At 48.4% G+C, this 13,657-nt stretch overlaps 1 protein-coding gene across 1 annotated transcript in view; it reads left to right on the plus strand.

The window, feature by feature from the left end:
• The first annotated feature begins 5,828 nt into the window (after positions 1–5,828).
• Positions 5,829–13,657, plus strand: part of TACC2 (transforming acidic coiled-coil containing protein 2) — a 187,420-nt gene continuing 179,591 nt past the window's right edge. The window contains exons 1-2 of the mRNA XM_044240661.1: positions 5,829–5,904; positions 8,277–8,354. Coding sequence (XP_044096596.1) covers positions 8,322–8,354 — 33 coding nt within the window. The 5' untranslated portion in view covers positions 5,829–5,904; positions 8,277–8,321. The remainder of the gene's footprint in view (positions 5,905–8,276; positions 8,355–13,657) is intronic.

Raw genomic sequence — 13,657 nt, forward strand, 5'->3', positions numbered from 1 at the left:
ACCCTGCCAGCCTATCAGCCCAGTCGAGTTAGAAGATGGAAACTTCCTGGTTATTAACAGAGAGAATTGGTTGTAAAGAATTGTTATCTAGGTAAATAGCAAGGCAGAAAAGCCAGTTCAGAGTTGTAAGGGAAGGCGGCCCTTGCAGGAGGTGGTTATCAACTCAGGGCTTAGGGAGTGGAGAGAAGGTGGAATTATTAAAATTTAGAGGCTTGGCGGTGGGGGGGGGGTGTCTCACAGAGGGGAACCTCAGGGGGAGCCCTAGCCATGGAGGCAAGCTCCGTAGGCCTCGAGACAACTGCACATGGGACCCCAGCGCTGGGCAGGAGGGGACTATCCTCCCCCTGCTGCCCCCCAGGGGAAGTGGAGAGGTGGACACTGTTCCCGGAACCGGAAAAACAGGCAGGAAGGAGTGCGCTCTCCTTCCTCGGTCCACCCAAGCCTCTGCCTCCCCCTGCAGGGCCTCGCAGAGGTGGGCTGGCGGAGTCCCCCCCCTGGAACGCAGTAGGTTTGAGGCTGGGAAGCAGAAACTCAACATCTGGCCCAGCCTCTCCCCAGCAGCTGGGCTGGGTGATGTGGTCTCTGGTCTCGGGGCAGGACAGATCATTTCTGAGCTCCTCCCAAGTCCCCAGGTTCCCCGAGGCTGGGCTTCTCCCATCAGAGTTTCCTGGTGGCCTCAGAGAAGGGGGAGGGGAAAATATGGGAGGCGGGGGTGGGGTGGGGTGGGGTGGGGGTGGTGATGGCAAGTGGCGAGGAAGCCTTGTCGTGTTACTCAAACCCCACATTGCTGCCAGGTCCCCGGCAGACCAGAAGGCAGGCGAGGTCTCTCAGTAATTCCCCTTCCCAGGCTACGGCTGTTTGTTTGTATTAAAACGGGAACATGATAATGGAGCTATAAGTAGCTCCACGCTCAGCTGTGCGAGGCCGGGAGCTGGAACAACTGAATTCGGCCACTGGAGGGAGGAGATGAGGTCTCCTGCCTGCTGCGGCTGTCTGTGGGAACAAGCCGCTGGCGTGTTGGGCCGCCAAAGTCCCCGCTGGTCCCGTGAACCTGAGCTCACCTTCACGCAGCAGACACAACTGGACGCCTCCAGCCATCGCCTCCCACACGCTCAGCCTTCACAGGACCGGACTGGCTGGACGCCACTCGGCCCGAGGGCCATGCCACAGCAGGAAGGCAGGTCTCGGCTGACCTTGCTGGTCTCATCCGGAGATGACAGCAGAGCTGGCAGAGGCCCGCTCAGGGGTCTGATGTTCACATGCCTGTCCGGGTCCAGATCGGGCTCCGGGCCCTGCTCCCTGGGAGACCAGCGTAGTTCATCCCCACCGTCTGGGCCTCGGCTTCCCCGTGTGTGAAGGAGGTGTCGGTGCGGATGATCCCCAAGCTTCTCCGAGCACTGACAACCTAACGTGCTCAATGCGGAAGAAAAATCAAAACTTCTTAAGCCCTTCAACCAGATACATTCCCATCACCTACACAAAAGAGGTTTTTTAACCTAGAGAATAAAAATCCCTAAGTAGAAAACTCGGTACAATTGTCTGATGTATCACAAATCCCAGCTCGCGGCTCTCACAAGACAGGGGAGGTGAGTTGCAAAACCTCTCTGAGCCTCCGTGTTATCATCAATGCCATGGGGCCGGCGTGATCTTGTCTCTGATTTCCCAGCTCCCCGCACCTCCCCACCCTACACCTAGCACGTAAAATGGGGCATTGGCCCGACCTGGACATGGCGATCTGGGTCTGAGCGGCGTCCTCCACCCACCGGCCTCTCTGCGGCGCCCAGCTGCCGTGCCGGTTCTCACGTTTCCACTCGCCCTCCTCCTCCACACTTGGCCCCAGGCCCCATTTCCCCGGTTCTGCTCTCTCGGCTCCTCTCAGCAGTGCTCCGGCTACGCAGCCCTGCAAGGCTGTCTCAGCCGCTGCGCCAAGTGAGCGGCCCCAACCCAGCACTGTTGGAAGATCAAGAGCGGGGTTGCATCAGTTAGGACCCTCCCAACCAACTGCCCGTTGCCAACAGCTAAAAACCATGCTCTGCTCTAGAAGTCAATGAGCAGAAAAAGAAATGGGAGAAAAAGGTCTTCAATTACCTTTGAACTGTATAGAAAAATCTTCTAAGTTGGTAGCCTCACATCCTTCGTGAATGCAGGGCCTGAGGCCAACCAGACTCCCCATCCTTCCTCCTGCTTTCTGCTGGCCTTTGACCATGTGACTCAATTCCTCTGGGCTTCAGTTGTTCATCCATAAAAAGAGAAAATACCTACCCATCACTTCGCCATAAGTAGGAGAGAGCACATGAGCCCCTCAGTGCTTGGTACATAAAAAAGCTCAATATTTATAGAACGCATGAAGGTGTGAATTAATGGGTCAAAGACTGTCCTGTCTTACATTCGGGGTCCTTGGCGGTTCTGATGATGTGACACCAGTAAACCAGCTGAGAAACAAAAATCCTTCCAAACAATCATCCTTTAAAATGAATTTTATATATTTAATTATATTATTATATATTATTATATGTAATTATATATAAATTGTATATATAATTAAAATTATATAATTAATTATATATATTTATGTATTTTATATATTGAATCTATGGGAGGGTTGAGGTCAGCTGGCTGTTTAGGCTCCGCACAGAGACAAGTGGGTAGGAGAACACTTTGTGGTCTTGGTCTCATTTGTAGTAATCCACCGAGATGAATTAGAAGCCTAAACTGTGGATCCTTTTTAAAAACATGCAGTTTCATTTGCCTGAAGACACAGAGGTCCTCTAGCTAAGATAAAACGTGCCCAGCGATGGCCAGGGAGAGGGACGGGATTGGAATATGTGTCACCAGCCCAGTAAACATTTCAGTGTAAATGGCTTGAAACCATTTACTTTCTTCTTAACTGAGCCCATGTTTTAAAATGTCATAGTCCCTGTGTGTTTATTCTAGTACACAGTTTAGCTGAGGTCTTATTGTAGATGTACCAATCTCTAAGTAGTTGCACCCAAATTCATGATTTTACTGAAGGGATAAAAAGATGGTAGTATAAGCCTTGTTTCACTGAGGGATTTGCCTATCGGGATTCCAAACAGACCCGTGGCCAGCAGTCAGAGAATAGGCAGCAGTTTATGGAGGGCTTACCCTGTTCCAAGAGCTTTACTGAAATTAAATCACCACAGCCACAAGAGGCAGGTATTGCTATGATTCCCATTTTAGAGACGGAAAAACTGAGGACACAGAAATTAAATAATTGGGGCACCTGGGTGGCTTGGTGGGTTAAAGCCTCTGCCTTCGGCTCAGGTCATGATCACAGGGTCCTGGGATCGAGCCCCGCATCGGGCTTTCTGCTCAGCAGGGAACCTGCTTCCTCCTCTCTCTCTGCCTGCTTCTCTGCCTACTTGTGATCTCTGCCTGTCAAATAAATAAATAAAATCTTAAAAAAAAAAAAAAAGAAATTAAATAATTTGCCAGAATTTACACGCCAGGTGAGTGGTGAAGCTGGTACTCACACAGCAGCAGTCTGCTTCATAATCCCAACCCTGACCTCCAAAGGGAGGGTGTCCCAGAGATGGACCAGGGAACCCACACTGGGAATCTGGTTGCTTGCTTAATGTCCAGCCCGGAAGATAGACGAAGAGGGAAGCTGATCAGCACGGACATGTGTAGACAGTGGTAAGTCATGGAGACTGACATTGAGGCGCCATCAGAGCACTGCCTAGGGGAGAGGCAGTCACGACTAAGGAATGTGGACACTCTGGATTCCATAGTGCCTGGCATCTGAACGTGTCCCCAGTGCCCAGGCCATCTATGATAAGAGATGGAGCACCCGCTTCTGGGATGGAAGCTGAAAAGTTGGTCTATTTATTTGTTCCTTTCCCCACTGGCTGTGGCCCCCTCTGGGCACCAGAGGCAGCGGTGGTGGGATGGGTGTAGGGGTGATGCTCAGTACCCAGCAGGCATGACAGGGGCGGTCCGGGGACCAATGGCGGCAGAGGGCATGGTTCGTGGAAGGAATGCACGCTGCCAAAAGTACGCAGCTGAAACCGGATACTGAACATTGCCCCATTCAACGTCCTCCTGGGACTCCACCATCTCGTTGGCCATCCTCTCTCCCTCCTCCTCTCCGCTCAGGAGTCGGCCTCCAATCCTCCCCTTCTAGTTCTCTACGTTTGCCCCCGTTGCCCCCTGAATGACCTCTCTTCATTTCCAAGTAGCTCATCCAACATATTTCACTTAGAATTCGTCCTTAGAAGAATTCTCCTGTGATTTAGGGGGGTGGGGAAAGGGGAAAGCTAGCATTCTCGTTTCTCATCCCGCCAGCCCTTAATTGTACAGAAACCTGGTGTTAATAAACATAAAAGTAACCGTTTTCAGATGTTCCTCCTGCCCCCCCCACCGTGGAACTCCTTTTCAAACAAGAGTGGATGCAGAACCCCAAGATGTGAAACACACACACACCTTGAAAACACGAGGCAAAATTAATGTGACACAAAATTAACCATTTTAAAGCGAACAGTGCGGTTGTATTTACCACATTCGCGATGCTGGGCAACCACTACTTCTATCCAGTTCCAGAAATATTTTCCTCACACCGAAATAAAACCCTGAACCTATCAAGAAGGTACTCGCCCCGCCGCCAGCCCTGGCAAACCATCAGCCAGGTTTCTGTCCCTCTGGATTTGCCTCTTCTGGACATTTCCTATCCGTGAAATCGCACAACATGTGACCTTCTGTGTCTGACTTTTTTCACTCACGAAGTCTTTGAGGCTCATCTGGGTTGATTACAGGAATCAGAACTTCACTCCTTTTTATGGCTGATTAATATTCCCAGGGATGGATGTGCCGCAATCGGATTACCCATCCATTTGTTGAATCCTACACACTTCTGCTCTGTCGGAACCGCAAGTGGGGGCCCCGAGATCCCCCACCCCCACATCTAACTCGCTCCTCCAAGAAGCTCCCGCACTCCTCCAAGCTTGGTCTCCAGGAGCCTCGGGGGCAAAGCCAACTTGTTTCCCTGGAGAGGTGACACCCTGTGGCAAGGATCAGGGCTTCTGCAGAGAGAGGGACTCTGCCCTCCAAAAACCAAAACTGAAACCGGCCGCATCCGTGCAGAAGAGTGGCTGACCTGTGGAAATGGGAGGAATCCTGGGAGGTGGGAGGCTGCTGGGCTCCAGGGGCTCCCAGCGGCTGCCCGTGGGTCCCACCCAAGGGCCCCGAGGCCTCCTCCGCCCCCTTGGGCAGGTATGCCTCTGCGGGCCTGCCAAGACTGTGGCTTTTTATGACTTCACTTGTTGAAACTGAAGCCACGCCTTGGTGAGTACATTCTCCACACAGCACACCATCCAGAGGGGCAGATTGCCGGCGTCCTTGTAATTGCACAAGTTTTCTCTGTCTTGCCCCTTTATTTGGGGGGGATTTTCCCAAGGGCCACCAGGAAGCCCTTGGTGCATTTTGCTCCTTTTCCGGACGGAAGGTCTGTCCCTGCCCTGCTGCGGAAAGGGGCGAGGGAACGACCCGGGGAGGGAACACCCGGCTTGCAGGGCAGGACCCGGCTGAGCGCTTTGGTGCAGTCAGGTCACGAGGCCTGTCGGGATAAGCCCTCTCTGAAAGGAGCCCTGCTCCTGTAATAATGGGGAAAATCCTCTGCGGGAAGGGCCCGTGCTGCCCCGGGCTCAGAAATGCTGATTCCACGACTGGGTGATCCCAGCGGCTGCGCACGGCCCGCAGCCCAGGTAGGAGGCGCAGCTGGTTCGTGTCAGTGTCAAGGGCGGAGACGGCTTGTTTGCCCAACTGGATGACGTGGGTCCACGCCTCCGCGGAGGCCTCACCAGCCTCTGAATGGGAGAGAAAGTTCAGTGGCTGGAAAGCAGACCTCCCGAGGGCCCGCAGCCTCCAAAGCCCCAGACGTTCCCGAATGTAAGTAGACGGCAGAGCTGCACCCGCCTGCCTTCCTGGTCTTGGGGGAGCCCCAGGGGCTGGCGGTGCTGTCGCTCGGGAGGAGGGTCCCCCAAACGGCCGCGTCTTCTCACCGTGGTTTTGAAATTTACACTGAGCCAGAAGTAGGTTTATTTATTTATTTTTTAAAGATTTATTTATTTTAGAGAGAGAGCGCAAGCCCAAGCGGGAGAGGCAGAGGGGGAGGGAAAGAGAAAATCTCAAGCAGACTCCCTGCTGACCGCAGAGCCCAACACGGGGCTCCATCTCCCCACCCCAGAGGTCATGACCTCAGCCGAAATCAAGAGTCCGAGGCTCAACCGACTGGGTCACCCAGGCTCCCTGAGCCAGAAACAGTTTTGTCATTGTGGTTAGTCTATTTGCCTATATCAAAAGCTAGTTCAATTGCTCTGATGTTTTTATAAAGATTTTTATTTATTTAATTGACAGAGAGAGAGCGAGAGAGGGAATACAAGCAGGGGGAGTAGGAGAGGGAGAAGCAGGCCTCCTGCCCAGCAGGGAACACGATGCCGGGCTGGATCCCAGGACCCTGGGATCATGACCTGAGCCAAAGGCGGTCGCTTAACGACGAAGCCCCCTAGCCACCCCAAGGACTCTGCTTTTTAATATAATTATTTAATTTAATCTGGTGAATGAGTTGCAAAAATTAATATTACATTGAACTGAGTGGTTCAGTGGGTTAAGCGGCTGCCTTCAGCTCTGGTCACCATCCCAGGGGGAGCTCTGCAAGGCGACGTGGGGGGCGGGTCCTGGCTCAGCTAGGAGTCTGCTTCTCCCCCTGCCGGCCGCTCCCCCTGCTTGTGCTCTCTCTCTCTCTGATAAATACATACATACATACAATATTTCATCGAACTGTATGAAATCCCAACCGTGTGTAGGTGAAACTGGTGGGCAAGGGGAAGTGACAATCCTTGATATGGGCGTAATGATTAACACTCATCATTGTTTGCTAATGAGGCATCATTTTCCAAATGAAACTCAGAAAAAAACCCTGAAGTGATTAATTTGAACTCCACGAAGATTTTTATGTTCTGTTAGCGAGCATATGACTTTTTTTGGTCCATCTAACAGTAATGGCGAGAAAAGTGTAAGGAGTTGTACCTTTTTGACCCAAAGATTTGGAACGAGAGAATCAGTCGTTCGCTACAGTGATGTCACTTGGATTTTCTCAGTTTGGGGGCATTTTGGTGCTCCTGAAAATGCTCACATTTTCTTTTCCAGTGGCCGTTCAGTACGCGGAGCACGCAGTAGCTACTCAGTCCGTGCTGGCTGAATGCATAAGCAATCAACGGACACATTTTATTAGAAGTGCGTCAATCACTGCAGTTTTCTGGGCAAATATTATGGTAGAGGAAACCTTGACTTAGAAGGCAGGAGACGGAGTCCGTTTTGCAGCTTTGCCTTCCCTACACTGGGTCTTTGGCAAGCCCTCTTTCCTTCTCTGGTTTCAGTCCCCCGCCCCGCCCCGCCCGGATCAGACTGGTAATCTCTAAGGCTCCAGCTCTAAAAGTCGATAATTTTACAAGTTTTCTGTAACTTAGTTTCTCCGGTGCCGCAAAAGCACGAGTAAGAGTCCCTGTCCTGCTGGTGTTAGGGGGTCTTGTGGAACTCTGTGAGCTGTGTGGACGCCTCCTCACGACACGGTGATCAGTCATCAGTGTCGCTAAGTGAGCCCGAAGGAATGGGGTCTAGTGGTCCCGGCCGCCCGCCGCCGCTGTACCTGATGATTGATTCCTTGTCTGGCCCCGGCTATCCATTTTCCTCTCCAAGAAAAACGTTCTGCCTTCGTAGAAATATGTGCAGAAGCGAAACTGATTTGATGAAACAAGTGCTTAGAGTAAAAAATATAAAAACCATATGTTACTGAAGGGAAGTGGGTTTTGTGCCTCCTGATGTGGGACACCAGGCTCTGTGGTCACTTGTCGGGGGAAGTGCCAAACCTGGCATTTCCAGCATGAGCACCACTGGGAACAGGCAGCACCCCAAGAGCGCCACCCCTGGAGCTCTCTTCGGCAGCTGTGTCCCTTCTGTCACTCCATTACTGGATACACCTCTCTGTGTGCATTGGCGTTCACACAGACTCAAAAACAAACTCGTTTTTCAGAAGCGGCTGCCAACCCCGGGCTGGGGAGAAAACATAGCAGCCCATCCTGGGAAAGAAGCTGGGAGGCATATAGCAGAAGAAAACAGTTCGAGGGCGATTTTTCCATGATGTGACCACAGAGATCCATTTTTCCCATCATCTGGCTTTTGAGTTTGGAGACACATGCCGCAGAAAAAGCCTCAGATCTCCTTCAATTTTACAGATGTGTATACCTTTTTATTTCTTCTAGTGGCTTCTGGTAAATTCCTGAGGGACGCTGGCACCCTGAATCGCCATGGGCAACGAGACCAGCACCTCGGGAAGCCAGGTGGGTGTCAGGTCTCCCCCCAACCCCAACCTATGAGGGTCCCTTGGCTGACCTTGGCTAGATTTTTTTTTTTTTCAGCATCTCCTCTCCACCCAGGAAGGAGCAAGCTATAACACAGATTATGCATAGATACATATGGGCACATATGTATTTCCAGAAGCATTTACCAGTTGCATTTTCAGAATTCTTGTATCAAGGCTAGCCCTGATTTTATAAACCATATTTTTTAAAAAACTAGTTTATTTTTTCTAAAGATTTTATTTATTTATTTGACAGAGATCACAAGTAGGCAGAGAGGCAGGCCGAGAGGTGGGGGGGGGGAGCAGGCTCCCCGCTGAGCAGAGAGCCTGATGAGAAGGACCCTGAGACCATGACCTGAGCCAAAGGCAGAGGCTTAACCCACTGAGCGACCCAGGGCCACCCCACCCCCCAAAAAACCCCAGTTTAACTCTTTATTCCGTGCTTTTAAAATTGACATAGTAAGAATTTGGCATATTTTCCCCACATTGTGTCCCCCCCCAATCCATTTACTTCTGTGGCTACATTGGAGGAGGCTGGAATAAAAACTTATCCACACTTCTCCCCAAAATAAAGTTATGGCCCTTAAAGAGTGATCTTCAGATCTGTCGATGTTGAGCAGATTAAACGTGAACGATCATTTCCATGTTAGGGAAGGTTTTCACAACTGAGGGATGAGCCTTAACTGCTTGATGGCACATAGAGCTGGGATTGTTAAAATATATTCAAATTTTATAGCGATTCTGCATTTTCAGTTTGAGAGACTTAATTCAACGCCCTGGTGAACAAAATCAGGGGGGCACTTTCCTCTTTATCTCACACACCGTGGAAATTTCCGATTAATGGTATTGAGTTTTCTGAAGGAGATAATTGGATCTGAAAGCCAGCATAAAGCAATCTGCTTTCCCTCTGCTGCTTCTTCCCTATGATATTCTTTTCTCAAGGAGGAACACAGGAATCACCGAGACAAAATGTGGCAAATTCCCATGCCAGAAAGGTAACTGTGGTCAATGGCAAGGTGTGAGACAATAGGGAGAAGGAAGGACTGTGGCAAACAGGAGGCAAACAGGAGGGATCCTGTCCTATTGTCTGATGGAGGCCCCACCGTCAGCTCTGACCAATGGCTGCCAGGTGGAAGTGCAGGCCCAGTGTTATAAGACCTTCCCATCTCTTAAGAGAAGTCAAAAGGCCGCATTTTTCTATGCAGTCGTATAGTTAAATTTGTTTATGTTGAGACAATGGTAGATGAGCAGGCTCTTGCAAGACCCAATACAGAGAGGTCCCTGATCCCTTTACCTAGTTTCCCCCCCGAGGGTAACATCTTTCGAACCACAGCGCACACTCATATCCACGTTGAGACAGTCAAGATAGAGAACTATTTCCATCACCTGAAGGAACCCTTTGCGTTTCCTTAGGGCCACGCCTACCACCTCCTGTTCCCCACTCCCAACCCCTGGTGCCTCCTCGTTTGTCCTCTATGTCTGTAATTTTGGCTTCCTGAGAATGTTCTGTAAATGGAGTCACACGGTATGGGACCTTTTGGAATTGGCTTTTTTCACTCGGCTTAATTTCCTGGAGATTCATCGAGGTTGTTACATGTTTCAGTAGTTCACTCCTTTTTTTTTTTTTATTAAAGATTTTATTTATTTATTTGACAGAGAGAGATCACAGTAGACAGAGAGGCAGGCACAGAGAGAGAGAGGGGGAAGCAGGCTCCCTGCTAAGCAGAGAGCCCCATGCGGGACTCGATCCCAGAACCCTGAGATCATGACCCGAGCCGAAGGCCGCCGCTTAACCCACTGAGCCACCCAATTGCCCCAGTAGTTCACTCCTTTTACTTGCTGAGTCATGCTCCATGGTCTAGAAACATCTGGGTTGTTCCCAGCTTGGGGCAAATACCAACAAAGCTCTTGAGAACATTTGTATACGGGTTTTTGTGTGCGTGTGAACAGGTTTCATTCCTTTGATGCAAATGCTCAAAAGCGCAATTGCTGGGTCATTGTTAGTTGAGTGTTGCCTAAGGAACCGCCGAACTGTCAGGTAGAATCTCTGTCCCATTTTTCATTCCCACCAACAATGAGCCACGGATGAGTGATTCCCGTTTTGCCACACCCTGGCCATCGTTGGTGTTGTCCCTGTTTGGGGAGGCCATGCTGATACGTGTGTTGTGATGTGTCGCTCTGGGTTTCATTTGCATTTCCCTGATAACTGGTGTGGCTGATCTTTCGTGAGATTGTCACCTGACTATGTGTTCTCTTCAGTGAAAAATGTGTTCATGTCTTTTATGCATTTTCTAATTGGTTTTTTAAAAATAAACTGTTAAGAGTCTTTATACAGTCTAGATACTAATCCTTTGTCAGATTGTGGTTTGCAAATATTTTCTCCCACTCATAGCTTGCCTTCTCATGACCTGAACAGGGTCTTTTGTAAAACAAAAGTTTTTTGAGGTGCAATTGATCAGTCTTTCCTTTTCCTTTTTTTGCCGAGTCTGATGCTTTTGGTGTCAAATCTAAGAATTCTTTTTCTACCCCTACGTCCTGAAGATTTTCTCCTATGTTATGTTTTCCAAAAACCGTATAGTTTGACATTTTATATTTAAGCCCATGATCCATTTTGCACTCATGTTTGTGTGAATTTAGGTTGAAGTTCATTTTCTATGTTTTTGTTCTGTTTTCTTTTGCCTCTGAGTGGCCATCTCGCCACTGCCATGTGCTGAAAACACTATTCTTTCCCTAGTAAGCTGCTTTTGCATCTTTGCCAAAAATCAGTTGGTTGTATTTGTATGGGTCTATTTCTGGGTTCTCTTTTCTATTCCATTGATCAATGTCTACTCTTCTGCTAATACCACATAGTCGTGATTACTGCTGCTACATAATAAGTGCTCTTCCTTTCGACTACTTTTCTTTTTTTTTTTTTAAAGATTTTATTTATTTATTTGACAGAGAGAGATCACAAGTAGGCAGAGAGGCAGGCAGAGAGAAAGGGGGAAGCAGTCTCCCTGCTGAGCAGAGAGCCCATTGCGGGGCTCGATCCCAGGACCCTGAGATCATGACCTAAGCCGAAGGCAGCGGCTTAATCCACTGAGCCATCCAGGCGCCCTCAACTACTTTTCAAAACTGTCTTAGCTCTTCTAGGACTTAAAACCTTCCATATAAATTTTAGAATGAGTTTGTCTGTGTCTAAAAAATTCTGTGATGGGATTTTGACAGGGATTACATTAAACCTATAGATACACTGGGGAAATTGACTTCTCAACTATGATGAGTCTTCTAGTCTGCGAACACATAGTTCTTTTTTTTTTAATTTCTTTCATCATCGTTTTATAAATTTTAGCATATAGATACTGCCTATGTTTTAAGTGTATGCCTAAGTATTTCATTTTCTTTGCAGTAATTATAAATAGTACTGTGTTTTTAATTTTGGTTTCCACATGTTCTTTGTTAGTGTATTGATTTTTTTGTGTTGATCTTCTATCCTGTGACCTTGACTTTGCTGAACTCACTTATTTGTTCCAAAAGGCTTTTTTGTAGATTAATTGGGATTTTCTATGTAGGCAGTCATGGTATTTGCAACTAGAGAGAGTTGCATTTCTTTTTTTCGATTCTTCTTCCTGCCTTACTATTGTGGTTTAGGAATTCCAATATTATGTTAACTAGAAAAAGTCAGAGTGGACGTCTGGTTCTCAGTTGTGGGGGAAAAGCATTCCGTCTTTTACTGCTAAGTAAGATACTAACTGCAGGTTTTTGTAAATTCTCTCCCTCTTTCTTTATACTAACTTTCTTTCTTTCCTTCTTTCTTCCTCCTTCTGCCCACCTGCCTGCCTGCATGTCTGCCTTCCTTCTTTCCTTCCCTCCCTTCCTTTAGCTCTAGGCCCAATGTGGGGCTTGAACTCAGGACACTGAGGTCAAGAGATGCGTGCTGTACTGACTAAGCCAACGAGACTCCCCCATAAATTTCTTTGTCCAGTTAGGGAAGATCCCCCCACCATTCCTAGTTTGCTAAGGGTTTTTATCATGAATGGGCATTGGATTTTTTCAAAAAAAATTTTTTTTTATTATCCTGTGTCAATTGATATAGCCGTATGATCTTTCTTTCTTCTTTGGGCTATTGATAGGTTAGAGTACACTGATTGATTTCCAATGTTGAACCAGTCTGCATACCTAGAATTAGTCCTACTTGGTCATGGTGTATAATTATTATAAAGACTGTTAGGCTTGATTTGCTAACATTTTATTGAGAATTTTTGTGTCCAAATTCACGATAAACATTGCTTGGTGGTTTTCCTTTCTTTCTCTGGTTTGGTATCATGTTAAAACTAATCTCATGGGGCACCTGGGTGGCTCAGTGGGTTAAAGCCTCTGCCTTCGGCTCAGGTCATGATCCCAGGGTCCTGGGATCGAGCCCCGCAATGGGCTCTCTGCTCAGCAGGGAGACTGCTTCCCCCTTTCTCTCTGCCTGCCTCTCTGCCTACTTGTGATCTCTGTCTCTGTCAAAAAAATAAATAAAATCTTAAAAAAAAAAAAAAGCTAATCTCATAAAACGAGTTGGGGAGTGCTTTCTCCTATTTTATTAGAAGAGGCTTTATAGGGACGCCTGGGTGGCTCAGTTGGTTAAGCAGCTGCCTTCGGCTCAGGTCATGATCCCGGCGTCCTAGGATCGAGTCCCACATCAGGCTCCTTGCTCGGCAGGGAGCCTGCTTCTCCCTCTGCCTCTGCCTGGCGTTCTGTCCGCCTGTGCTCGCTCTCTCTCCCTCTCTCTGACAAATAAATAAAATCTTTAAAAAAAAAAAAAAAAAAGAAGAAGAGGCTTTATAAAGAAATTTTACAATTTTCAAAATGTTGACAACTAATTTAAATTATTTTTAAATACCCTGTGAGCCAAAAAGATCCTCCTACTGGCTGGGGTTGGCTCAGGCCCTACCTCTTTGTAACCTCTAACTTAAAGGAATGTTCTATCTTGTGTTTTAGAATGAAGAAGACCATGGCCATTGGTTCAGTGCCTTCCATGTGCAGACACAGTACAGGCACTAGACTCTGGCCTTTAGTTCTGCTGATTAACAAACCAAGTGGCTCAGAATCAGTACCTTCTCTAAACATTTGCAGGTCTGTGGGCCCCAAACCATCAGCAAGCTCCACGCTTGGCTACAAATACGACAGAGCACTGGTTCTCAGTGCGGGTGTTTGCCCACCACAGGACATTTGCCCATGTCTGCAGGCAGGTTTGGTACCACAGCTGCAGAATGGAGGTACTGCTGGTAACTAGTAGGGGTCATGGCAGTTGCTAAA

Source organism: Neovison vison, chromosome 2, assembly GCF_020171115.1.
Source record: "Neovison vison isolate M4711 chromosome 2, ASM_NN_V1, whole genome shotgun sequence".
NCBI classification, from domain to species: Eukaryota; Metazoa; Chordata; class Mammalia; order Carnivora; family Mustelidae; genus Neogale; species Neogale vison.